The 27,947-nt window shown below is 40.8% G+C and overlaps 1 protein-coding gene and 1 long non-coding RNA gene across 3 annotated transcripts in view; one reads left to right on the forward strand and one right to left on the reverse strand.

Annotated features, from left to right (window-relative positions):
* Positions 1 to 27,947, reverse strand: part of TRPC3 (transient receptor potential cation channel subfamily C member 3) — a 65,252-nt gene that overhangs the window by 11,058 nt on the left and 26,247 nt on the right. The window contains exons 4-9 of one of the 2 annotated variants that reach the window (XM_048847452.2): positions 19,163 to 19,327; positions 12,005 to 12,221; positions 10,600 to 10,833; positions 7,412 to 7,676; positions 6,615 to 6,810; positions 1,552 to 1,761 (exon numbers count right to left, since the gene is read on the reverse strand). In XM_048847452.2, the coding sequence (XP_048703409.1) occupies positions 1,552 to 1,761; positions 6,615 to 6,810; positions 7,412 to 7,676; positions 10,600 to 10,833; positions 12,005 to 12,221; positions 19,163 to 19,327 (1,287 nt within the window). The remainder of the gene's footprint in view (positions 1 to 1,551; positions 1,762 to 6,614; positions 6,811 to 7,411; positions 7,677 to 10,599; positions 10,834 to 12,004; positions 12,222 to 19,162; positions 19,328 to 27,947) is intronic. The other variant, XM_048847453.2, reaches the window with a different exon arrangement.
* On the forward strand, positions 396 to 27,885 carry LOC142071859 (uncharacterized). Its single transcript, XR_012668073.1, has 3 exons — positions 396 to 484; positions 24,071 to 24,167; positions 27,042 to 27,885. It is a non-coding gene; the product is annotated as an uncharacterized LOC142071859 (long non-coding RNA).

Genomic DNA, 27,947 nt, shown 5'->3' on the forward strand with positions numbered 1-27,947 from the left:
TATCAGAGTCCAAATACTTAGAGTTTTATAGCTCTGGAGTAGAAAGAGAAGGGAGAAAGAGCTGTGAAAAGACGGTCTTGTCACTAAACCATAAGGTTGGGGATTAGAAGATCTGAGGCCTCATTTACAGCAGTGGGAATTAGGAGTTACAGCCGTGAAAAACTTGTGGAAGTGCGAGGAAAATCAGCTTCTTGGGATCTATTACTGGCTCTGCCATGAACTTCTTGGGTGACCATTTAAAGTCATTTAAAAGTGACCGCTAAAAAATATAGATACAGATAGATACACACACTCTCTATTTCATTTCTCTGTGATGTATAAAGAAAGCCTGAGTGGTTTTATCATAACAGATACAATTCTGCTTAATTTTTTTTTTTACATTATACTTTCAGGTTTTACCTATCTTGAGAGACTTTCTGGAGACCGGAGTACTAGTGAAATGAGGACATTACAAGAGACCACAGAGTGAAAGCCCAGTAATTAGGTGGGGAAAGGTTTTTTAGCTAAACTGTTTCAAACTACTTTGGGGATATGTGTGGGGTTTTATTTGTTTATTTATTTACACACACATTTAACTCAGTGCCCAAATAATATAAAGGTAAAGAAATGCCTTTGTTAAAGATTCAACACTCCTAACAGTTCATAACAAACAGAAGTTTTAGGATGTCCTTCAGCAAAAAGCAAAGAACAGACTTGCCATTTCCAATATTTTATAAAGTAAAAAGCAACCAAAATAGATGACTTTTTTTGAAAAAAAAAAAAATGCTTTCAATCCTTCTGTATATATGGTAAACCATCAAAAAAGGCCATGACCCTAATTCATAAAAAAAATCCTTTGAAGGTCACTTTTAACCTCTCTGTGCCCCAGTGCAAAATGGGAACAATAGTTATCTACCTCACAGGAGTGTTTCAAGACTGAATTTATTACTATTTGTGAAGAACATTCAGATGCTATGAGTGTGGGATAATTGTGCCTTTGTTAGGGAAGTGCTAGATATTATTATACCACAGGCACAATTATCCTGCATCCCTGTCAGAAACATAGCTTTTGGCAGTGAAGAAGTTTGGGAAATGGTGTTCTAAATAGCTGGCTAAACTTGCCCCTTCACCTATTCTGGTGATGAAAGGAAAAGTTAGCTTTCCAGATCTTCTAGTCTTTTACCCTTAAAATACATGAAAGTGCACCAGTGGCATCTTTCTGGATAAGGCTGAAGACTTCTTTGTTTATTATTTAGGGCATTTCTTGTGGGATTTATTTTTGTTGTTTGGTAGTTGGCTAGGATTGATGTTTTTGTTGGGTTATTTATGCTTTCAATTATATTTGGTAAAGGGACCTTGCTGCCCTGCAAAAATGTATCATTTTACTTCGCTTTTGTGCTGTGCTTAAAAGGCATCTGGTTACAGCACTTTAAAAATAAAATGCTTGATTAATTATGGTACTATCCTTCACAAGTACAAACTATCCCCTAAGATTTAAAGGAAATCTTAGCAAAGAGCTAGGAGGCAAACAAACACATTTATCCAATGCAATGAAAATTTTTTAAGACCTACCCTAGATTTGGAGTTACTCATCCCTATTTCAGTATCTTTCTGCAGCCTTCTCCTCCTGCACTTAGCAAAGCTGATCATCCTCATGATGAAATAGAAAAAAGACTTGGGGCTTGGTACAAGACTGAATGGTGGAGGTAACGTTTTTCCATCATCGAAGTAAGATAACCAGAGCTTAGAGCGAGCAAACTTCCACTCCACATCACTGTCATCCTGCATTAGAAACAAAAAGACATGTCTACTTTGTTTTACTTAACTTTAGGTTTCATATAATTCAAGACTCTTTCAAAAGGAGTTTACCTTAAATAACTTCTCTTTTTGTTTTATACAGAAATGTGATGAACTTGTTAGGGTGACTGATTCCCAGTAGTTCAACTGAAATGCAGCTGCGTTATCAAGTCTATTTTAACTTAATTCCTGCTGTGTCTGTTTACATGGGCTCTTTTTGGTCATAGTTAGTTGAAGCATGCAAACAGTTTTAAAAAGTGTTATATCTGCAACGAGTGAAAACTGAACTATTAAGGTCCTGCTATTAAAAGAGAAAGTTATTTAATAAAAGCAAGTATCTTCTTCCTTAAATTTAATGCTGAAATGTGGTGCCGTGCAAGTGAGGAAATAATAGTGTTGCCTTTTGGGCAGGCATAGGGTGAGCAGTTAACGTGCAAGCCTTTCCACACAGCCTTGTCTATGAACATTAATTCTGACCTGCTTTTGATGGGTAATCCAGTATCAGTTTTTTTATTGGCATCCATGGGAAGGAATAAGCAGACAGGTTTTGTGCCCAGACTGGTAAAATCTCATGGCAGTTTTGCAAGCCTGACCTAACTGAAATTTGAAGACTTTCTCCAAAGATGAAAAAATAGTTTATTTGTTTCCAGATTAAATTTAATCCTAAGGAATATAAAGTATTTTCAACATGTATTGGAAATGCACATGCAAAACATGTTTTGATTTTTCTCCTTTGATTTTAAATTTTTAAGTCAATTTATTACTCATCAAAAAATGCCAAAATTATAGCCCTGGATACTGCAGCCCTGCATTTACCCACAGAATAGGTACAGAAGAGGGCAAGTTTTCCTATTATATCCTGCCAAGGTGAACTGCAGGGACCTCTAAACTAGTTGTGATGGCATAGTTCGGTCCCCATGGCAGTACATTTGGCCTGTCTGCTGAGATTGCCAGCCAGAGTGTCATTTCCAGTTATGATAGTGGTTTGCATAATTTGGGCTCTTGTCTAGAAAGGGTTGACTGAGATCATCAATTCCATTAAATATAGGTCACTCAACAGCCAGCAGTTGCTAACACCTCTCATGATCTGGGCCATATATATGTGAGTAGAGAGCAGAGAATAGATCCTAAAGTTTGTGATGTTTCAATCACATTTTGTACAGAGTAAATCATCTTAGAATTTCCCAAGAAAATGATTTGCATGTAATTTTTACGTACTTTCTGATATCACAAAAGCAAGCTGAAATTCTGCTAAAACTGTTTTTGTAAGGCCACAGATTGATTGGCATCATAAATATACTTTTGTCTTTGTAAGCAATCTGGATTTGACTTTTAAAACCAGTAGTCTTCACCAGTTTGGGTGTGTCTTTCTTTCCTTCCTTTTATTGCACAGTATTTGAATGGTAAGCACCTAAATTGAATTAATTAAATTCTGAAATGAAGTTATTGCTGTCCCAGTGAACCCCAAATAAAGCACCTCTCTTACAGATGAAATAGCTATTCATAATTTTGAGAACTCATCCTAAACTGCAGGCATTAAAAATCTCCCACTCTGCAGGTGTGCGTGAGTGCAGCCATGAAGTTTTCAGGGCACATGGCAATGTGAAGCTAAGATTAGAATCAAGTTTTAAATATTGTACTGAAAGCAGAAAAAGGATACTTACACTTCAGACTGAATAATTAAGCTTGAAACAGCTGTTAAATGTGATTTAGTCATCAGAACACTCTCACACAAAAATCTTTGCTTATGTCTATGCACTAGCACAGTGCGTAAACCTAAGAAAGTGTATGTATTAATGAAGCTGAAGTATCTAACACATCTATGTTTAGTTAAAAGGTTTGGGGAAAATGGACTAGCGAGCCAATTATCTTTATGGACTACAGTAAAAGCCATTTAACCAGCAGTGAGGGCCTGTCCACCCAGTAAAATGTACTGTGTTCAGGAAAAGGTGTTATGAAATGTTTAAAAAGTAAGAATTAGGGAATCAACTAGCCATGTGCTCAAATTGTCTGCTCAATAGCTTTGCTGTCTATTGTATCCCATCCTTCATTTGAAAGTTTGTTTAAGTTGTAAGTTTTTTGGGACAGACCATTACTGATTGTACAGTGCTTACCATACTCTCATGTCTGTATAAAGGCAATGAGCTATACTATCTGTCCAGATCCTGGGAGGTCCCAAACAGCTTGGCTGATTTGCCAGGGAGAGCCAAACCTTCAACCCAGTTTTTCTGCCATGTCTTCAGGGCAGAGAACCAGATTGGCAGGTATTAAATGGCTGTAGAACAAATGCAGTAGGGGATCATTAAGCTACAGTACTCAGCTGCCAACCATAGAAAGAAGGAATAGGGGGATTCTGATTGGAATTGCATTCACACTTGCATTGTCACTGGGACTGCTTCCATCCAGAAAAGGGTTGAAATTTGATTTTGTTTGAATTCTTGTTTGGACTCTGGGTTTTTACTGGGCTATATCATTGTGTAGAAATATGTTTACAACACAATTTGATTCTATTTACAGATTTAAACTACATGGTGACATGGTAAAGCACAACTGTCTAGACAGGCCCTTAAACATGGTTCTGGCTACCAAATTCCTGTCTGTGTGCACCAGACCAAACTGTTTTGGGAAAAAAAAAAAAAAAAAGGTGTGGCCTTTCAATGCTGGTAACCAAACCCAGATTGGAAAAAAAAAAGTTTAAAACATGTTTTTCACAGATGATTCAAAATACTGTTTAAATAAGGTGTAAATGAGTTGTTATCACTCTAACTTCTACTTTGTAATATTTTCTAGATTGTTTCTCTATAAAGTTGTTCATAGAATCATAGAATATCAGGGTTGGAAGGGACCTCAGGAGGTCATCTAGTCCAACCCCCTGCTCAAAGCAGGACCAATCCCCAATTAAATCATCCCAGCCAGGGCTTTGTCAAGCCTGACCTTAAAAACTTCTAAGGAAGGAGATTCTACCACCTCCCTAGGTAATGCATTCCAGTGTTTCATCACCCTCCTAGTGAAAAAGTTTTTCCTAATATCCAACCTAAACCTCCCCCACTGCAACTTGAGACCATTGCTCCTTGTTCTGTCATCTGCTAGCACTGAGAACAGTCTAGCTCCATGCTCTTTGGAACCCCTTTTCAGGTAGTTGAAAGCAGCTATCAAATCCCCTCTCATTCTTCTCTTCTGCAGACTAAATAATCCCAGTTCCCTCAGCTTCTCCTCATAAATCATGTGCTCCAGCCCCCTAATCATTTTTGTCGCCCTCCGCTGGACTCTTTCCAATTTTTCCACATCCTTCTTGTAATGTGCGGCCCAAAACTGGACACAGATGAGGCCTCACCAATGCTGAATAGAGGGGAATGATCACGTCCCTCCATCTGCTGGTAATGCTCCTACTTATACAGCCCAAAATGCCGTTAACCTTCTTGGCAACAAGGGCACACTGTTGACTCATATCCAGCTTCTCGTCCACTGTAACCCCTAGGTCCTTTTCTGCAGAACTGCTGCCTAGCCACTCAGTCCCTAGTCTGTAGCAGGGCGTGGGATTCTTCCATCCTAAGTGGAGGGTTCTGCACTTGTCCTTGTTGAACCTCATCAGATTTCTTTTGGCCCAATCCTCTAATTTGTCAGGATTAGAATACAGGGCCCTCTGTATCCTATCCCTACCCTCCAGCCTATCTACCACTTCTCCCAGTTAGTGTCATCTGCAATCTTGCTGAGGGTGCAAGCCACACCATCCTCCAAATCATTATTGAAGATATTGAACAAAACTGGCCCCAGGACTGATTCTTGGGGCACTCCGCTTGATACCGGCTGCCAACTAAACATGGAGCCATTGATCACTACCCGTTGAGCCCGATGATCTAGCCACCTTATAGTCCATTCATCCAGCCCATACTGCTTTAACTTGCTGGCAAGAATACTGTGGGAGTCCGTATCAAAAGCTTTGCTAAAGTCAAGGAATAACATGTCCACTGCTTTCCCCTCATCCACAGAGCCAATTATCTAGTCAAAGAAGGCAAATAGGTTAGTCAGGCATGACTTGCTCTTGGTGAATCCATGCTGACTGTTCCTGATCACTTTCCTCTCCTCTAAGTGCTTCAGAATTGATTCCTTGAGGACCTGCTCCATGATTTTTCCAGGGACTGAGGTGAGGCTGATTGGCCTATAGTTCCCCAGATCCTCCTCCTTCCCTTTTTTAAAGATGGGCACTCCATTAGCCTTTTCCCAGTCATCTGGGACCTCCCCTGATCGCCAGGAGTTTTCAAAGATAATGGCCAATGGCTCTGCAATCATATCCGCAGTGCATCCGGCCCCATGGACTTATGCTCGTCCAGCTTTTCTAAATAGTCCTGAAACACTTCTTTCTCCATAGATGGCTGGTCACCTCCTCCCCATACTGTGCTGCCCAGTGCAGTAGTCTGGGAGCTGACCTTGTTCATGAAGACAGAGGCAAAAAAAGCATTGTGTAAATTAGCTTTTTCCACATCCTCTGTCACTAGGTTGCCTCCCCCATTCAGTAAGGGGCCCACACTTTCCTTGACCTTCTTCTTGTTGCTAACATACCTGAAGAAACCCTTCTTGTTACTCTTAACATCCCTTGCTAGCTGCAACTCCAAGTGTGATTTGGCCTTCCTGATTTCACTCCTGCATGCCTGAGCAATAGTTTTATTCTCATGAAATAAGCCATTATCTCCTAGCACAGTGTTTTCTTGTGAGTTTCTTTAACTGGGGTAGTCCCTTTACTGATACTTATTTCCATCAGAATGTGCCCATTAAGAGGATTCTAGTGTCCTTTTAAAACATAACAAAAGGGAGAGATACCTTAGAGAGAGAGACCTTACCTCAATTTCTTGGTACGAACTGTTGATCATGGCAATCAGCATGTTGAGCAGAACTACGACCATTGTAACATTGTATATGCCATACAAAACATAGCCAATATTCTCTATGAATTTATGATCATATTTGAGGACAACTGAAGTTACTTCAGATAAACCAAATATTGACCAAAACAAGGTCTTGAAACTTTCTTCAACTCTGTATGAAAGAATCGAGAGGAATGTTACTAATTATATAAATAAATACACAGTTCTTATGACAACCGTAGTAAATAACCTCAAATTTCTGTCTGCGATTTGGATTTTAAAGTTTTGTAAGGGATTTTAGTGTAGATGTTTAATCAAAACAACAAATACAAAAAATCTTTTTCACAGAATGTTTCGTTTCTTCCCATCTTGATTTGACTATACTGGGAGCAGAGGGCACTCAACACTTCACAAACTCAGGCTATGTCTACACAACAGAGATGATATCAGCACTGCTATGTCAGCACAGCTCTGCCAGCACAGTCACACCAGCATAGTCCTTAGAGCAGACACAGCCTACACCAACAGAATGAGTTTCTCTGTCAGTGTAAAAATGCCACCTCCCCAAATGACATTAGCTACATAGACGAAAGCACTTTTTGGTCGACATAGCTGCATCTCCACCGCGGGTTTCGTTGCCATAACTATGTTGGTCAGGGGTGGGGTTTTTTCACATATAGCTATGCTGATATAACATTTCAAACCTCAGGCCCCTAGCGGTTAATGACTAAAATTTTGTATTTCCTTTTGCTTCAACACAACTTCAGACTTACGTTGTAAAAGCAGAGTTTACTTTAGCTCCAAGGTAGTAGGAGTAGAGTATGAACATCCCAATCATAAATGCAAAAAATACCATAATAAAAAGGACCATAAACTTGAAAATGTCCTTTACAGTCCTTCCAAGGGAAATCTGCAAGGGCCCAAAGCTCTCATTTGCAGGCAGGATATATGCAATCCGAGAGAAGCTAAGCACAACAGCTATTGCATAGAGACCTTCAGATATTATCTGTGGATCAGATGGGAGCCATTTGTCTCTGGCTGGAAGACATGAAATAAAGGGGTAAATAATTGAGTTTCTTACTTATCACCATGTTTAGAAAAATATAGCTATAGATTGGGAATTGTCATGCACATATCTGTATCTAGTAAGGACAAACATTTGTGGAGTCTAGTAGTTGATGTTGTATTACAATTAGTTTTTAAGTTATAAGTGAAGAATTTGAAATGTGTACTTTTTCAGTGGAAGTTATAATGTAAAGAGACATGAGGATCTCTTCTAATTGTGTGTATTTACCTCTCTATTGGTAGTTAAGCATGAAAATTAATATGAGGATATACCCCACCACAGTATGAATTTTTTATATTACATATAACATTTATAGATTCTATAATAATTAAAATCACTACTAACATTTGCATGTTTCTGTATGGGATAAAATTTTCCCAAATAAAATTAAAACATAGTAGTATTCTTATATGCACCCTAATCTTTATTTCTCTTTTTTATTATTTAATTTGTTTAGGTATCTATAACAGCTATACAGGACCACTAATCATTGTTCAATCTTTCCTGAGTTTGGACTCTATGTCCCAGTCCATTTTTGTTTAACAACAATAATTATTTTTTATTTATATTGTATCAATGACTAAAGACCGCTGCTTTAATAAGATATAACCACACATATGTTCTGTAAAAAAATTATTTTGTAGGTTAAAAATAATAAAATATCCATAAAAGAGTAACAATGACATCATAAATAAGGATAGTAAAATAAATATTTAATACAAAAACTTTTTTAGAGAAAAATTAACAGTGAATTATGTGGAAATAAATACAATATTAGCTTTTTTCCCCAGTAACATATGTTAATATCATGTCTATATCATCAAAGGTAGTGGGGTGTTTTTTGGTTGTTTGTTTTGTTTTTTAATTAAAGCAATGGAATGGCTAATAATTTATTAGGAGTTATCATGTGCATGATTGAATCAGCAGCAGTGTACGAAAACGGTGGGTGGGGGAGGTGTTTTGGGTTTTTTTATGGAAAGCCAGCAGTGTTGGCTGAGGAACAAATTTCGTTTATTGAGTGCAACAGGCTCTTTAGGTTTTTGTTACAATTTTCTCACCAAAAAAAAACAAGAGAGAGGAGTCTCCCCCTTTCACCCATCAGCCCAGTTCAAATCCCCACTCTTCCTGATTCAGAGCAAGGATGTGAACTCGAGTCTCCCAGGTGAGGGCCCTAGCTACTGGGCTAAGGTAGCCTTGGAAGGATTAGCCAGGGTTGTTCCTGGGGGAGGTTCAGGGTCTGGGACAAATCAGCCATCGACAGCTTGGGGGCCCCACAATGCATTGGTGGCTGGGCTGGAACTGGCGTGGTGCTGGGCAGCCTGCTGCTGCTGGCAGTTGCCGGCACCAACTATGGGGCTATTGTTGGCCATAGCGCCATGGTGGCTCAGGGCTCTGGCTGGGGTGGGGGACTCGCACCGAAACGTGGGCAGCCAAGCTGGGCGCTGTCTCCCCCAAGACTGTGGGTGTGGGGCGGCAGCTGGGACCCCGGGCATGCGGGGCAGCAGCCAGGAGCCCAGGGGTGCTGCAGCACCCTCCGCACCCCTAGTTTCCACACCTATGTCTTCCAGGACCGACCACGCCGGCCAATCGCACTGGCCCGTGGGGCCCCCCAAAAGGCAGGGCCAAGAGCAGTTGCCTCAATTTGCCCTACCAAGGGAGGGCTCTGGGATTAGATTGTTGTTGGTAAACACAGATGTCACCATACACATGCAAACGGACAAAAAAATATTTCCATCAATAATAATCAAAATTAACAAATTGGCAAGAAAGAAAAATGCTTGAGAATTTAAAGTCAAAATCCAATAATTTAGACTTGTGAATTAGGCTTGTTACAAATGGACAAGTGAATGAGCAGTAAAAACAGATATGATATGTTGATTTAAAGATATTTACGTTGTATAATTTGACATCCGATGTTGACAATTTGTGTTTTAATGGTTTATAAAGCTTTAACTCTTTGAATTGCAACATCTACTGTCAATAAACATTTGTCTGACCCTCTCATAATTTCATGCAACTGTGAAATTTTAAATAGATCAAAGTCTAAAAAAATTCTAAAAAATAAACAGCAATATTATCCATCAAAATTATAAAACATAGGAAGTGGAACAGCTTTGACAGGAGAGACTGGAGAAACCCACTTGAAAAAATACCCTATGCCCCAACACTCAGCTGGGAGACCTGGGTTCAAATCCCTTCTCTGTGTCAGGCAGACTGGGGTTTTTAACTTGTGCCTGACGTCCCACATGAGTGCTCCAACCACTGGATATAAAAGAGGGTGGCGCTATATCCTCAGCTGTGTTTTGTGTGGGCCCAAACCAGAAGGCGGCCTCTAAGCAATCCTACGTGATCAGGCTCCACAGGAGAGTTAGGTGAGGGAAAGCTTGGTCTGAGCATCCCACTAGGGCTTAGGCACTGAGCTGCTCAGCAGTGTTGGGACTTAGGCAGTTTTGTGCATGCCCACCAACAGAAATATAGGCACCTACAGGGTTAGCTGGCAGCTGAGCAGGGGGTTTTGAGGATCTAAATTTTGGACTTAGGCACCTAAAGTGGCAGTAAGGCACCTAAATCCCTTGTTGAATCTAGCCCTTGGGGTCAAATTCAGCTCTGGCATAAGCAACTGCATGGACTTCATGGTTATGCCCAGTTAAACCTGAGCTGAATTTAGCCCTATTTTGTTTAGTATTAGTATGTCAATACGTTATTTGTTAAACTGATGGTCACAACAAATACTGTTTAAAAAGCATAAAAAATAAAAACAAATGGGTAGAAACCTTAAGGTAAATATTGTGAAATCAAATAGTTGTAAAGGGTTTCTATGCCTAACAATCCTAACACTGTCCCTTTAAATGAGTGCCCACTAGTTTACTATTTGAAAGTAACATTCAAACTCACCATAAGTGAAATACTCTATTTCGGGTGGAAGTGTGACTACGGAGAGGTCACTCTCCTCAATGTAGTTGTCCACATATTGCTGTGCTTTGGTGGCCTGCAGAAATGCTAGGAGCCTGGCTGTGAAAGCAGCCATGAAAATGGACAACATCCCAAAATCCAGAACATTCCACAGCTGCAAAATATATTCCCTGGGTCCTTCTAGCCAGAGCTCTTTGCATTCTGACCACATCATACCTGCAACAAGAAAGGAATAGAGCCAGTTTAGTCACAACTGAGAATCATTTAACTTTCCTTCCGATAAAATCAGGATTCACCAGGAAGGCACTGAAGTACACATTTTCAGTATTACAGGGTTGCTACCTGTATCAACTTTCCTGGGGCTGTCTTTTGGGCTAAAGCTCAGTCATCATACATTGGGGCCGCTACGTTGTAATATAATGACTTCACAGCACAAACATCATGACCGCTCAATGTAATGTTTTTGTTGCAGAAGGTTATCTTTTAAAGGTGGAAGGTTGACCCTTCCAGCGCTCCTCTCCCATTTCACTTATCCATATACTCCTACATAACATGCATAAAATCTCAAACAGGCTGGCAGATGATCAGGCAATGAAAAAAATGTCTAGTAACAAAAACTGACTCATTAGCCCTTTGACACTGAAAGAAGCTGTGATTTTCTCTCGTGCTAAATAAATACTAATTAGCTAATGCATTAACGTCAAGCCATGGAAACACCAGACCTTCTGGCATATACAACGACAGAGGCTTTGTGATCTTGTTTAAAATAACCAGTTTATGTTATTACACTACTGTATCAGTGATATTACACCAACACTATTACATTCTGAAAGCTATGATATTATTGATATGATATCAATGATATTACACCAAACCTGGGTTTCTGCCACAAATGCCAGGATTTCTGAACATTGTGGTATCATTATGAGTCATTAAGTTTTCCATTTATTACATAGTGGTACAATCTTCATCCTCTGAAGAACACAGCTGGTCATTTTACTCTTGCAAATATGTGGAAAATTCCTCATTTTACAATGTTAAATAAAATTGTTCATTACACTGAACATAAGAAGATGTTAGTGATGTTTACTTAACTGAGATAGCTCTTACTGAAAGTAGAAGAAACTAGAAACATGCCTTTCCTACCCATGGCACTTTTGTACACCAGGGGCTGCAAGAGGGGGCAGTGGGGATCTGCTTATGCCAATTGTTGGCTGCTGGAAGTTTTCCTCTGGGAGCCAATGTAGCCCCTGAATACCACTGGAGCCATATACACGGCTGCAGTGGGGGGGTCAGCATTTGGGCCTCGTTTTTTTCTTTTAGAATGTCTATCTACACAGTACAGCTGTCATGGAATTGGAGTGAAGCAGCAATATTCTTTACTTACCAAGCACCCACACCATGATCAGCATCTCTGTCCAAGTGAACTGGGTAGTTTTCACCCTAAAGATCTGTTTAGGGTAATCAGTAACAGTGACGTTTGGGAGGGTTGTGATGCCTTCAAATCTGTCTGAGGCATTGAACACCAGTAGGCCCAAGAAAATAATGAAGGATGCTGCATGTGCCACAAATTTCATAAATGGGCTGCGGAGAATTTTTCCAAGCTGTGAAAGCAAAACAAAACCAGTCCCTCATTTTTAAAAAACATACAGCATTTCCCTTGCATCACACAGCTCAGAAGCATAAAGAAGCACTTACAGATAATGATAGGCTGGAATTAAAGAACCCACTGCTGCTTAGATATACCCTTTAAGTGCACTGAACAGTCATGCAATGGTATCATTCCTGACAGCAGTCTCAAGAAGGCAACCCATATAGGAATGATGTCCTGTCAATCAGCATTTTTGACGTTCCATATTCACATAGAAGACAAGTTGCAGAATAATCCTCTCGGGAATTACATCCACACCATATGAGTATTCACCACTGTTCAGAGAGGACCTGATCTAATGCCCATGGAAGTCAATGCAGAGGTGGATCAGGCCCAGGGAGAAGTGGATAACATAATATCTTCTCTACCAATGCGGGAGATACCCAAAGTTTTCAGGGCATTATTAGCTTACCTATGATAATTAGCTGTATTGAATTCAGCAAATCAGAACATCAAAGCAGTATTTATACGATGCCTGAGGAAAAGCAGACTCTTCTCTGGATGATGTATTCAGAGCATAAAATATCCCCCAGATCAAGACTTTGTAAATGCTTTTTAAAAAACTAATTGGAAAAATTTACACAGCAACAAAGTAAGAAAAACGAGTTCAGAAACATTAACATGTTTAAATGAATTCATTTGGATTAAAAGAGCACACTGTGGGCTAGAGAGTGGCTGTATCAAATGTTGCTGCATTTGGGGTGGGTGGAGGTGCATTACAACAGTGGCAGTGGCCAGCAGCAGTCTTTCTGCAGAAGACAGAGGAAGCAACATGCTTCAGGGAAGCTGAAGGGAAAGCACTCTGGAGCTGTATTTGCTACCCCCTGTACAATGAGGGAGCATGTGATCCAATTTGCAATAACCCGGGGCCACAAGCCAGTAGGGTAAGGGGCAGAGCCATAGCTCACCTTTTCTGAGGAGGGTTCTACTGCCAATATCTGTGGGGGGGGGTGTTCTTGTACCTCTGTTGATGCTGTGACTCCCCAGTTTACGCACTCAATGAGTGCCAGTGACAGGGTTCTTGAGGGATGGGCATTCTTTCCCCCTGACCTCCTGTAAGGCACCCACAGAAGAGCAATCAAATTCTGGCCCAAAGACTTCTGGGTAACTATGGACCAGTGTGTCATTTAGATGTTGGCCTAAATTGGAGACTGTGCAGAGATGCAACAGCCCCACACCATTGGGAAATCCAGGAGGGACTGCATCTTAGGAAATACAGTTTCTACCAGTTTCCTCTCCCAGCTTCCTTCCAACCCCTTTTGAAGTGAATAGCACCCTTTGGGATATATACACAGAGCAGTCTCTGAAGACCCCTGCAGATAAGGACTACTGTTACCCCTGTCCTCTCATGAGATATTGCAAGGTTAGTGGTGGTCAGAACTTCTTGTCTCAACTCCTGCACAGTCTCTCAAAGGTGCAGGAATTATCTGGCTCCCCAAATATAGCAAGGGAGTAATACTAGGTTAGTTCAAACATATCAGTTGTATTCAGAGATTCCAAGGCCAGAAAGGACCATTGTGATCATTTGCTCTAACCCCTTGTATAACACAGGCCAAAAAACTCTGCAAAATAATTCCTAGAGCATAGATTTTAGAAAAACATCTAATCTTAATTTTAAAATTTTAAAATTGCAGTGATGGAGAATCTACCATGATCCTTGGTAAATTGTTCCAATGGTTAATTACCCTCACCGTTAAAAATTTACACCTTATTTCCAGCCTGACTTTGACTTCAACTTCCAGCCACTGGATTGTGTTTTACCCTTCTCTGATAGATTAAATAATCCATTATCAAATATTTGTTCCTCATATAGGTCATATAGACTGTAATCAAGTCCCCCCTCAACCTTCTTTTTCTTAAGATAAACAGATTGAGCTCCTTGAGTCTGCCACTGTAAGGCATGTTTTCTAATCCTTTAATGATTCTCTTGTGGCTCTTCTCTGAACCCTCTCCAATTTATCAATAACATTCCTGAACTGCGGACACCAGAACCGGACACAGTATTCCAGCAGCAATCACACCAGTGCCAAATACAGAGAAAAAATAACCTGTCTACTCCTACTTGAGATTCCCGTTTATGCATTCAAGGATCACATTAACTTTTTTGGCCACACCGTTGTACTGGGAGCTCATGTTCAGTGGAGTATTCACCAGAACCCCCAAATCCTTTTCAGTCATTGCTTCCTAGAATAGAGTTCCACATCCTGTAAGTATGACCTACAGTCTTTGTTCCCAAATGTATATATTTACATTTCATAGAATCATAGAATCATAGAATATCAGGGTTGGAAGGGACCTCAGGAGGTCATCTAGTCCAACCCCCTGCTCAAAGCAGGACCAATCCCCAACTAAATCATCCCAGCCAGGGCTTTGTCAAGCCTGACCTTAAAAACTTCTAAGGAAGGAGATTCTACCACCTCCCTAGGTAACGCATTCCAGTGTTTCATCACCTTCCTAGTGAAAAAGTTTTTCCTAATATCCAACCTAAACCTCCCCCACTGCAACTTGAGACCATTACTCCTTGTCCTGTCCTACCACTGAGAATAGTCTAGCTCCATGCTCTTTGGAACCCCTTTTCAGGTAGTTGAAAGCAGCTATCAAATCCCCCCTCATTCTTCTCTTCTGCAGACTAAACAATCCCAGTTCCCTCAGCCTCTCCTCATAAGTCATGTGTCCCAGACCCCTCATCATTTTTGTTGCCCTCTGCTGGACTCTCTCCAATTTATCCACATCCTTCTTGTAGTGTGGGGCCCAAAACTGGACACAGTACTCCAGATGAGGTCTCACCAATGTCGAATAGAGGGGGACGATCACGTCCCTCGATCTGCTCGCTATGCCCCTACTTATACATCCCAAAATGCCATTGGCCTTCTTGGCAACAAGGGCACACTGCTGACTCATATCCAGCTTCTCGTCTACTGTCACCCCTAGGTCCTTTTCCGCAGAACTGCTGCCTAGCCATTCGGTCCCTAGTGTGTAGCTGTGCACTGGGTTCTTCTGTCCTAAGTGCAGGACCCTGCACTTATCCTTATTGAACCTCATCAGATTTCTTTTGGCCCAAACCTCCAATTTGTCTAGGTCCCTCTGTATCCTATCCCTGCCCTCCAGCGTATCTACCACTCCTCCCAGTTTAGTATCATCCGCAAATTTGCTGAGAGTTCAATCCACACCATCCTCCAGATCATTTATGAAGATATTGAACAAAACCGGCCCCAGGACCGACCCCTGGGGCACTCCACTTGACACCGCCTGCCAACTAGACATGGAGCCATTGATCACTACCCGTTGAGCCCGACAATCTAGCCAACTTTCTACCCACCTTATAGTGCATTCTTCCAGCTCATACTTCTTTAACTTGCTGACAAGAATACTGTGGGAGACCGTGTCAAAAGCTTTGCTAAAGTCAAGAAACAATACATCCACTGCTTTCCCTTCATCCACAGAACCAGTAATCTCATCATAGAAGGCGATTAGATTAGTCAGGCATGACCTTCCCTTGGTGAATCCATGCTGACTGTTCCTGATCACTTTCCTCTCATGTAAGTGCTTCAGGATTGATTCTTTGAGGACCTGCTCCATGATTTTTCCGGGGACTGAAGTGAGGCTGACTGGCCTGTAGTTCCCAGGATCCTCCTTCTTCCCTTTTTTAAAGATTGGCACTACATTAGCCTTTTTCCAGTCATCTGGGACTTCCCCCGTTCGCCACGAGTTTTCAAAGATAATGGCCAATGGCTCTGCAATCACAGCCGCCAATTCCTTTCGCACTCTCGGATGCAACTCGTCCGGCCCCATGGACTTGTGCACGTCCAGCTTTTCTAAATAGTCCCTAACCACCTCTTTCTCCACAGAGGGCTGGCCATCTATTCCCCATGTTGTGATGCCCAGCGCAGCAGTCTGGGAGCTGACCTTGTTAGTGAAGACAGAGGCAAAAAAAGCATTGAGTACATTAGCTTTTTCCACATCCTCTGTCGCTAGGTTGCCTCCCTCATTCATTAAGGGGCCCACACTTTCCTTGGCTTTCTTCTTGTTGCCAACATACCTGAAGAAACCCTTCTTGTTATTCTTGACATCTCTCGCTAGCTGCAGCTCCAGGTGCGATTTGGCCCTCCTGATTTCATTCCTACATGCCCGAGCAATATTTTTATACTCTTCCCTGGTCATATGTCCAACCTTCCACTTCTTGTAAGCTTCTTTTTTATGTTTAAGATCCGCTAGGATTTCACCGTTAAGCCAAGGTGGTCGCCTGCCATATTTACTATTCTTTCGACACATCAGGATGGTTTGTCCCTGTAACCTCAACAGGGATTCCTTGAAATACAGCCAGCTCTCCTGGACTCCTTTCCCCTTCATGTTAGTCCCCCAGGGGATCCTACCCATCCGTTCCCTGACGGAGTCGAAGTCTGCTTTCCTGAAGTCCAGGGTCCATATCCTGCTGCTTACCTTTCTTCCCTGTGTCAGGATCCTGAACTCAACCAACTCATGGTCACTGCCTCCCAGATTCCCATCCACTTTTGCTTCCCCTACTAATTCTTCCCGGTTCGTGAGCAGCAGGTCAAGAAAAGCTCCCCCCCTAGTTGGCTCCTCTAGCACTTGCACCAGGAAATTGTCCCCTACGCTTTCCAAAAACTTCCTGGATTGTCTATGCACCGCTGTATTGCTCTCCCAGCAGATATCAGGAAAATTAAAGTCACCCATGAGAACCAGGGCGTGCGATCTAGTAGCTTCTGTGAGCTGCCGGAAGAAAGCCTCATCCACCTCATCCCCCTGGTCCGGTGGTCTATAGCAGACTCCCACTACTACATCACTCTTGTTGCTCACACTTCTAAACTTAATCCAGAGACACTCAGGTTTTTCTGCAGTTTCATACCGGAGCTCTGAGCAGTCATACTGCTCCCTTACATACAGTGCTACTCCACCACCTTTTCTGCCCTGCCTGTCCTTCCTGAACAGTTTATAACCATCCATGACAGTACTCCAGTCATGTGAGTTATCCCACCAAGTCTCTGTTATTCCAATCACGTCATAATTCCTTGACATCACCAGGACCTCCAGTTCTCCCTGCTTGTTTCCAAGGCTTTGTGCATTCGTATATAAGCACTTGAATTTAACCACATTAAAATGCATTTGTCCTTACACCTAGGTTACCAAGTGATACAAATCACTCTATATCAGTGACCTTTCTTCATTATTTACCACTTCATTATTTACCACAAGTTTGTCATCTGCACACTTGATCAGTGATGATTTTATGTTTTCTTCTGGGTCATTGATAAAAATGTTGAATAGTATAGAGCAAAGAACGGTATTAATTATGACATGAGACAAAATATTATGTGAGATTTTAAAACCTCATCCGAAGTTCTGCATTAACAGCAATATCCTTTCACACGAAAGCCAGTGAATTTAGTGAGTGAGGAGTCTAAAGTAGTTTCCCTATCTCAGGGTTTTCCTGGACCTGAAGTCAGGGGTCAGATTCAGTGAGCTGAGCAGTAAAGTATGCACTATATTGACATTCACTAGTTATACAAAGGACTTTAATAGCCCCTGTTTACCTGACCTTTATAAAGCATTTTTAAATCACAGTATTAAGCAGTTGATCTGTACTTCCAATATTTTGATTTCACATGAGCATTCAAAAAGAGCCAAGTGTGTCTGGCAGTGGGAATTAAAGCTCATGGAGAAATGTCATTTTTTCCATATCAGACATTAAAAAAACACCTGATCATGAGTTTACATGACATCAGTCTACCATGCAGCTATAATGGGTACCTTTACAAGAGCTCGTCAAGGAAAGTGACATTTCAGAAGATAATCTGAGTAACAATTATGCTATTTCATAAAGATTAATCTTTAAAATAAACAAATGACCAGGGAAAGAAAACATCAGATTCCTTTTAAAAATGTATGGGGTGTGCAGACTCTTATCACCTCTTAAAGGTGAACTGCAAAGCAAAATATAAACTCAAGTGGAACACAGATTTCTGTGCTGGATACCCCCTCTGAATGAGCTTGTGGGGTAGGGCCAGGAAGACATTCAGCACAGAAGTAAGTTCTAAGTAAACTTTTAAAAAAACTTCTCTCTGTGAAAATCCTCTTTTGTTCTTCCTGGTTTACTGAAGATATATCAGAATGCATCATTTGGTTGACATCACACATATCATGGAATGAATGGATTTCAGTGAGACTGCTGGTATTTGTGTTATAACAACATCAGTGAACCTAGAAACATCAGATGATTTCACCAAGGGAAAATATAAATGTGAAATGATTTGTTAAAAATGTTGTTCTTGTCTGAATGCCCTCAAATTGTGGTTAGAAAACTGTCCTTCGTTAAGTTTTGCTTTGCAGTTCACCTTTATAAACAATCTGACCTAACAGTTTAGCAACAGCGAGTATGTCATTTAGAGCTCAGTCCTGTACCGCTGAAGTCAATAGGAGTTTTGCTACTGAATTATACAAGAGCAGAATCAGATCCCTAAGATGCCAACTGAGAGGAACTGATATAGAGCTTTTTGGGCCACTGTAGGAAGTGGTCATTAGCAAAAAGTACATCATACTTGTACAAGTGCATAGCTGGTATCAAGGAGAGAATCTGACCCATAAATATTAAAACAAACATAAATATCATGGAGCTTATTACACATCTTAGTGCTTAAATACAATTTACGTGCACTTAGAATAACATTTCCTCCTCATACTTGATCAGTCTTATCCCCTCTTTAAAATAACAGAATTTGGTTCAAGACTGAGATTTCTAAAAAATCTGAATAATCAGTTAAAATTCTGGTGATACAAAACTAGGAGTGGAAGATTACGTTTCAGATGACAGTAACTGAAAAGGAACATCTAGACCAGCACAAGGTGTTTAATATGTAATTTATAAAATATCTGTACCCTGCTACATGGTGCAATCCAGTAACCAATGGCAAGAAGTGGAAGGCCCAATGCAACAACCAGCACAACGAGACACTTGATAGCAATGGTCTGTTCCCGTAATCCTGACAGATTTTCATACCAGATAGTCAACAGCTGTTGCTGACAGTTTGGATGGGCCACAAACTGTCGATAAAAAGAAAGAAAATCAAGGTTCAATACGATTTATAATAAGAATTATATAAACATTACATGCAGGATCAGCAAATAAATAAATAACAAGTATTAATTTAGATCTTTAAAAGCATGTTGTTTTTGTCCTTTCCTAACATTTTGGTTAATTTATAAATAAACAAAAAAGAGAAGGAATAGAAACTGAAGTGCTGATGTGAATTAATGAGCCAAATTCTGCATTTGGATGCACAAGTGGGCAGCGCTCATTAAATTTAACAGAAGCCTCACATCTAAAACCAAGTTTGGCTCTACAGATTATGGGCTAGCTCCTTCAGGAGCTGAGTGCTCTCATGCATTTTCACAAATTGCTCAACCCTAGCAGACCAAAATTTTTCCAATCTATATGAAGTGTTTCTATGGATCCCAGAACTTTCATATCTGAAACTAACTCACCTGTAACCCTGCCCCCTGCCACTCCCACACACAAAGAATCTAATTTCTTTTTGAAAACCTAATTACTTTTTGACAGCATTAAGCACCTCTTTCACCAACTATCCCATTTTAAGTTTAAAAGAAGAAATATAAAGAAGAAAGATTATAATATAAGGTTTGGAACATTCCTACTGAGCAGCAGAAGCTATATTGTAATGTGTATTATAGTGGCACTGTATCGTTATATTAGTCTCAACAAGGCATTGTACCACTACTCATCTGACTTCTTGACCATATGGAAAGCAATCACAGAACATTTCTAACAAAACATCCCAATGGAATGGAATTCTGTGGAAAACAAACAAAAATTGCCACGATGTAATATGAGGAAATTCCATTTTGGGAATCTGTTGAAAATCCACTCTCCTGGTCTATGATGCTACCAGAACTCTCAGTTTACTGTATTACATGCTTTGTTATCAATTATTCTAAATATTTAAAATAGATATCACAATCTATTGTCATGTTTCCTCTGTTCTTACAGAAATTCATGACCTCAACAATATCTTAGCTGAAAGATACTATTAAATGGCGTAGTTTGATGGTCTTCCAAAAATGATGCTTTCTCTTGTATTATTTTAAAACTTGAAAGGTTCTTGAATATAGAGATTGTTACCACTATGCAGTTTTATGCTATAATTACATTTATTTATTAATGTACTAGTTTAACTGAGCTGTTAACATCATAACAACACCTTACAGAGGCTCAAATGAGATCTGAGAGGTGTATGTTTTAACTAAAAATACTAAAATTTGTTGTTGTTAGTTACAGTAGATCATCTGATTTTGAACAAATCTCTCATATGGGAGCTTTCTTTTATTTTTGGTGACCAGTGCACATTATTTGTATTTGTTCATTTAGATTGCAGTAGTGCTCACAAACCCCAATCAGAATTGGGACACCTTAGTGTTACATATTGAACAAACACATAAGGAGACATGGTCCCTGCCACAAAAGATCTCAGGTCAATATTTTTAAACTTAAGTGCTTAAAGTTATGCACCTAAATCCACATTTAAGCATTTAAATAAGAGTGGCCTGATTTTCAGAGGTGCTGAGTATACACCGCTCCCATTAACTCTAAATCTTTAAAATCAGGCCACTTATTTAGGTGCCTGAATAATGAGCTTACATGCCTAACTTCCAGAGACTCAAATGTGTACATTTGGGATGGGATTTGCAAATCCTTCTGTGCTGGCCTCACTCTCATTGAGGTGAATAGTAAAACTCCCATGCCATTTCTAAGTGCTTTTGAAAATTCCACCCTTACGCTTTAGAATGTAAAAAGGCAAAAACTAGACAAAAGGTAAGGCAAAGATGTACAGCATACAAGTGAAGCGATCAGTGTGCTAATAACAGACAGAAACAGACAGACAGAGAAATGCTATCAAGTTGAGTGTAGGAACTTGCTTCTCCCAGTTAGCTAATAATGATAATTGTTATTAATAAATACAACATCAGCACTGGGTTGCTTGTCAGATGCTATCATTCATGCAAGGTTTACTGTCTTGTAGTTTCCACAGCCTTTTTTTCTGGCTGTCTGAAAGTTTAATGGAAATAATACATGAAAGCTTTAGATCCAAAACTGAGACATCCTATGGAATCTATCTCCTGTTAATGTACAGGGATCTTTCTTCTTTCAGGTACATTATATTTACCTGCAACAAGTAGGTGCATGCACACATTACTTTCATTAGCATCAGTGAAAGATTCACATATACATAGAGAAGGTTATTCACCAAAAGTTAATTCTACATTAAGACAAGCTGTGACTAACTCTGAGTGGAGTATTGTACTTAATTCCATTTCAATATTTATTACAAATAAACACTGATACAAGAAATAGAAAATGTACTGTAAAAGAAAGACACTTGCATTTGTTTTGATAACTTTTAAACTTTAGTCTATTAAAATCAGTTTTGTTTTGATTTTGTTTAAAAGTGAGTTTGTTTAGCCCTATTTTTTAAACCTTGACTTTGTATTTTATATTATTGTGAAGATGTACAGTAAGACCACCACATAGTGAGAGAGTGGTGTGAAGTTGTGCACAAGACTAAGCAGGGTGAGCACAAAAGTAAGAGCATCCTCATTGCTCTAACACTGATTCCTTTTCTAGTTCAGGGCAAGTCTGACTTTTAACCTCAGTTTCTCCCTTTGTAAAATGAAGATAATAAATAGCATTTATCTGAGACAGACTGTCTCACATGGTGTTGTGACAATTAAATTAATGTTTGTCATCCACTTTAAAGATAAGAAGTACTATACAAGAGCAAAGTATGCTTACTCTGTAATATTTATAAAGTAGTCAAATTGGCCAATACTTGTGTAACAAAGTGAGAGTATTTTAAAATATTTCAGTTTCCCCCATACTTTACATTGCTACCCAGTTGGGAGAAAATGATTAAGTTTGATCTCAGGGCGGACTAAGAGACACAGGTTAACTCCCTGTCTGGGTGCAATGAATATAGTCATTAAGAAACTGGCCAAAACCATCTCAGATCATAAGGGGTCTAAAGAGACAATGCAAGCTCCAATGACTCCTGGAGTGACACTCTCAAGAGGGAAGCTGAGCAGAGACCCCCATCTTGAAAAGAAGGGACTGGGATGTGTGAGGTGGGGGGGAGAGGGATAAGTGTGGGCACTGGAAGAAACTTGAGCTCTCTCGCACATGGGGACTGATTAAAGAGGAAGTCTGAGAGACAGAGCCTGAAAATGGAGTTCACTACAGATTGGCTGGTGAGTTGTGGCTTGACCAGAATGGACTATGCTTTAACCTTCATTTCTCTATGCTAACCTAAGGACTTCCTTTGCTGTGTTCCACTTCACTAATAAATCCTGTTTTGAAAATGTTGTTGGATGTCACTAGAAGACTGGCTGGGGTGCACTAGTCCCCGAAGAGTGTACAAATCTCTCTCAGGAGTCTATCTCAGTTGGACTCACTGGGCAGAGCTACTGGAGGTGGTGAGGCTGTATGGCCTATCCTGAAAGAAGAGTAAGACTCCCTGGGGAGTCAGGCACACTAAAGGGGTTCCTCCAAAAGACTGTGCAAAAGCTGGGGCATAGCACAGATCCTGCCAATCTGTGATAACTTGCCACTAAATTAGAAAATTATAGGAGTCTTCACAATTTTTTAAAATTGTTCTGATAACACCATACAGGACTCCTGTACAAACGCTAGCTAATTCTCTATGTAGCTCAGACAGATTGGTTCAAACTGCATTTTGCAGTTTGAACTGAGTTCCTCAAACTAAATAAATATAATGTAAGCACTGTACATCCACTTTACTGTTCTTTGTTCTCTGTTGAGATCATAAGGTACCATTCATTGTTGCTTGCCAACTCTCTTGCAAGCTAACTTCCACTTAATGTCAAATATCATTTAAAATGCTTATAGTAAAATAGGGCAGACTTCTGAACAAAAATTAAATCAAGACACAGGTAATGAAGACAAGGAAATCGCTAATCTCTGAGGGAGAAAAATGTTAATTTGATGCAGTGGCTTTAAACAGGGAAGTAATCTTCACCTTTTAATCCACTTTGCTAGAAAGAAAATTCTCTAAATATGCTGGTATGTGACTCATGTGCCAACTAAATCACATATTAAAGCATTTTCTGCTTACAATGGAATGGCAGATCATAAGCTAAAAGTCATTAAGAGCTTAATGTACATGTGGACTCTTAACTAACTGTCACCATTTAGAAAAGTGAGGGTCATCCTGAGTTAATTAGCAACCTGGCCCATTTTGAAAAAATAAACACACAAATATTATTTTATTTGTAATTTAGCTTGTTTTGAGTTCTAGTTTTCTTGTGCTCTTTCCTTTTGCAAGAATAAGCCCCACTCTTTGCACTGATTGAGCCATTGTTCACCAGCAGAGTGCAGATCCAGAAGCAGGGGCACCCAGCAGGAAGCAGCAGGTTCACCTTGAGCAGCAAAGAGAGACTGAAGTCAACAGGTTACTTCTAGTTCCAAAACTGTATTTAAGACAGCCCTAAAAAATCTTGGGGAAAGGGGAAGTAATACCTGCCCCACCCCAAATATCTGGGGGACTGGGAAGAAACAGCCCCTCTACTCAAATAGTTATTAAGCTAGGGAGGTACAGAGGTCCTGGTCCTGGAGAGTGAAGTCCCCCAGCTCTAATATGCTTCTAATACGCATCCACAGCCAAGTTTAGCCACCCAGTAGGCTTGTTGCTAATGGTCTCGCAGCATTTTGATTTGACAGTAAGAGGAAAACTGCCCATATTATCTATTTCTTCACAGACAAAAGAAAGGACCAAGTGGGGAAGAGAGCACTGTTAACGGTTATGCAAGTTCACTTCAGGAAGCAGATGAAAGGGCTGTCAAGAGGAGATTAGAGGTGAATTTAACCATTGACAACTGCATTATCTCCCCTTTATTCTATTTTATGTAGGTTTTTAAACCATGTTCATCACCACAGTGTCTAACCACTTTTCAGTAGTGCATTAAGCAACATGACTATACATCTGTCATTTGTTGTTTGTTCTCTTATCCTCTCCTGGGGGAAGCATGTACAGTGGAGTGTCTTGTTCAGGTAGGATTTTAGATAATTTTGGTTTTGTTATAAATATACATGTTGCTACTTATTTATGTTAGAGAAGGCAAGGTCAAAGAAATGTGCCTTGCACTTGAAGTGGAGAGTGGTGAGGTTTGTGATGGTCCTTAGATCTTGGGGGAGTTCATTCCACAGTCTCGGGGGAGAGGAACCTCCAAATAAAGCTCTGGCTCCCACACAGACAACTCTTACTGGAGAAGGCTTTGTTGTGCCAGAGGAGCATAGTTGTTGACCACAGTCTTCATCCTAGCATTTTAGGTGGTCTTTTAAACATCCTGGGCCCAGATCATAGAGCACCTTGAAGATAAGAATCCCTCACCAAATCTTGTCACTTCTCCTATAACAGCTCTGAAACCCACTGGATCCACTACCAAAATTTTAATTCATGCTTTGGTCGTTTCTAACCTCACCACTGCAATCTCTTCTTTGGCTTCCATCTTCTCAGCTTTCCCCCTACAATCTCTTCAGCATGCTACATCTCAAACTCTCTTCCAACCACATCACCCCCTCCACTGGTTCCTTCTGCATTTCTGCTATCTCATTTCTCACACCCAGATCCCGCCTCATCTTTCATTACATTTATCTATTTTAGGGCCCAATCCAACTCCCATTGAACTCTGAATAGGCACAGAGGCCAGATCTGATAAGCCAATTTTATATAGCTGTTTTTTACTTTAACATCTTGTCGATATTAACAGAGAACCACATTTTACTATTCAGTTTGCATTTAGTTTACTGACTATGAAAATTCAGGTAACAATGCAAGTTGTAATTCGTCTATTTTTCTTTATGAGTAGATGTAATTATAGAATTACATCATTCAATTTTAACATTCTCATGAATTGTATTAAGTCCCTGTGATGGGGTATCTGCCCCACACTGGCAGAAAAGGGGTTAAAAGCTACCTGAGGAAGGCTGTGCAGGAGACAGCCAATCACAGAAGGGCTTATAGGAGCAGCCAATCAGGGCTGGGCTGGCCCATATAAGACAGGCTGTAGACCAGAGCAGAGTGAGTTGCTCCCTGGAGCTTGAGAAGGGAGGAGAATGACTGGTTGCCTTGCAGGTGGAGGGCAGCAAGCACCCTGGGCAGAGCAGTGCTGCAGCCAGAGACCCAGGGAGCTAAAGGCAGCTCCTGACAGGCTGCAGGGATCTGCAGACTGAGGCTCTGACGCAAGGGCAAAGAGGGAGCTGGAGCCACTGAAGGAAGTGACTAGACTGTGGACTGCAGTTTGCCACTGAGTGGAGTGGCTGGACAGTGACTGTGGGTCCCCTGGAAGGGTGGGACCATGGAGTGTGGCACAGCCAGAGTGCAGTGTCACTGAAGAGGATACTGTGGTCCTGGGAGTGATCCAGGAACAGAGGTGACAGTGGGCAAGACACCACCAGATGCAGTGCTAATTCCCTGGACAGCCAGCAGGAGGTGCTGCAGTAGTGAGTCATGCAATGTCACAGTCTCTAAAAGGAACAGGCCTTAGCATGTTTTGAAATTTTGGCTGAAATCTAAAAAGAAAGAAAACAGAGGGGGGAAATATATATATATAATATGAACATAAATCTGAATCTTCTCCATTATCTATTAGAAGTTACACCTTACGATCAAATCCTTCAGTGTTACTCTGGCCAAACTCCCATTGATTTCAGTTGAACATTCCTGTAGTGGGTCTTGCCTGAATAAGAACTGCAGGATTTGGCTTATTGAGAGCAACTTCTTTGCGATTGTTTGCAGCTTAAATGCAGAGATAGCTAGCACACAATAAGGAAGGACAAGCAGCATTGCAGCAACTCCTTAGCATGGTGAGTCAGTCTAGTTGTACTAAAAAGTTTCTCCTGGCTTTTACTTCCCTTGGACATATGCTATTCGAGAGGCTGCAGTTTCATCTTGATCATTAGCCTCAAAATCATACCCTGTTTCTGGAGCAGGGCTACATTTTTTTTTAATGTAGTGCATAGGATATTAAGTGTAGGAGCTCTGTTAGATAGTCAGAGTTATGAGCTGCATTTGCCCCATGATGCACTTCTGAGGACATTAGCTTTTAACTTTTTTTTTTTTTAAATGGGGCTTTTTTCTCATTAATTATCACATGGACCTGCAGTCCTAGCAATGCTTGGCTGTACTTTTGTCTTGCAGAAGTACACACTTATCTTTTGTAGATGAACTCAGAAGTCCAGACAGAAATATGGAATGCTAAGGACTATGGGTGAAATTTTCAGGAGTGCCTCACTTATGTGTTCAAAATGTTACCCCACTTCCTTGTGTGAAGCCAAGAAGTGCTTAACACAAAGTTGTGGGTATGAGGGTAAAGGTACCCTTTGCAGCCCCCCAAACCGAAATCTGCTCTGCAATTTGACAGCTGTTACAACTTTCACCGGCTACCAATGGCCCCAAGAGGCTATTACAGCACCAAGGCCCCCCCTACCCCCACCCCAGGGTGGAGATTCCCTGGCCATGCCCTCTTTCTCCTTGTCATTCTCTCTGTCCTGGCCAGCTGTTGGGAGTGGCATAGGCATAACTACAGTGACTTTACCCCACCTGAGGATCTCCATAACCAGCACAGATTCCCTGGGGTCACCATGGTCACCAATTCACTGGGTTTAGGGCCATGTTGTGCCAATGGAATGGCCCAAGATTAGGACCTAAAAACTTTAATTTATCTACAGAACAGGTACAGTGTGTACACCAGAAACATGCACTCCATGCCACCCTATTAAAGTGCTCCTCAACTGGATGTGAGAAGACTGAATGGACATTGAGACTGAGCAAACTTCTTTCTCTCTCTGCTGAGAATGCCAAGAAAAATACCATAGTGATGGTGATTTTTGCATTGAAGATGCTTGTCTACTGGGACTTGACTACAAAGACAGCTCATTTAACAAAGCATTGAAAAGACAGCAGATGGTAAAGAACTTTCAGTCTCTACCAATCTCTTCTAGGCTTTTAGACCATGTTCATATTGGCTAGCTTTGAACCACTGATCTAGAGAGAGAGGTTCCTGTTCCCATCATTAAACCTGTGTCAAGTATTGTGAAGTTTGCCAAGAATTATCTTGGTTTTCCCCAATTTTGAAGTATGACAGGTTGTGCAAACACCAGCCTGGAAAAAAAAGGGATTAAGTAGCTGCTCTGGCCTCAGGTGCTCACCCTACCTGCAAAGCGCACACAGCTGGACGAGGAGCTCAAAAGGGGAACAGGCCGGCTTAGTAGAGGAGCAGACAGTGAAGGGAACTGACTACACTCTGAGCTCTTGGGAAGGAGCAGTGAGAGAGGTCCTGTTGCCTGAGGCTCTGGTTGCAGAGACTATACCAGAGCCATAAGGGAGAGACTTGCAACACTCAGAAGATCTGAGACTTTACCTTTGATGTCAGTTATTTACTGTTTATTACTTCACCTGTTGGGAAAGAGGGGACTGGTAAGAAAGTGATCCAGGGCGGCAGTAGGATAGCTCTTTTGGGCACAGGACTTAGAAAGGGTAGGCCCAGGTTCCCCTACCACCAGGAAGGCAGAAGGCATATTAAACCCTATTAAACCCTACCCCTAACGGGGGGAGAATCTGGGCAAGGGAAGATC

This window comes from Caretta caretta, chromosome 4 (assembly GCF_965140235.1).
Source record: "Caretta caretta isolate rCarCar2 chromosome 4, rCarCar1.hap1, whole genome shotgun sequence".
In the NCBI taxonomy this organism is placed as follows: Eukaryota; Metazoa; Chordata; order Testudines; family Cheloniidae; genus Caretta; species Caretta caretta.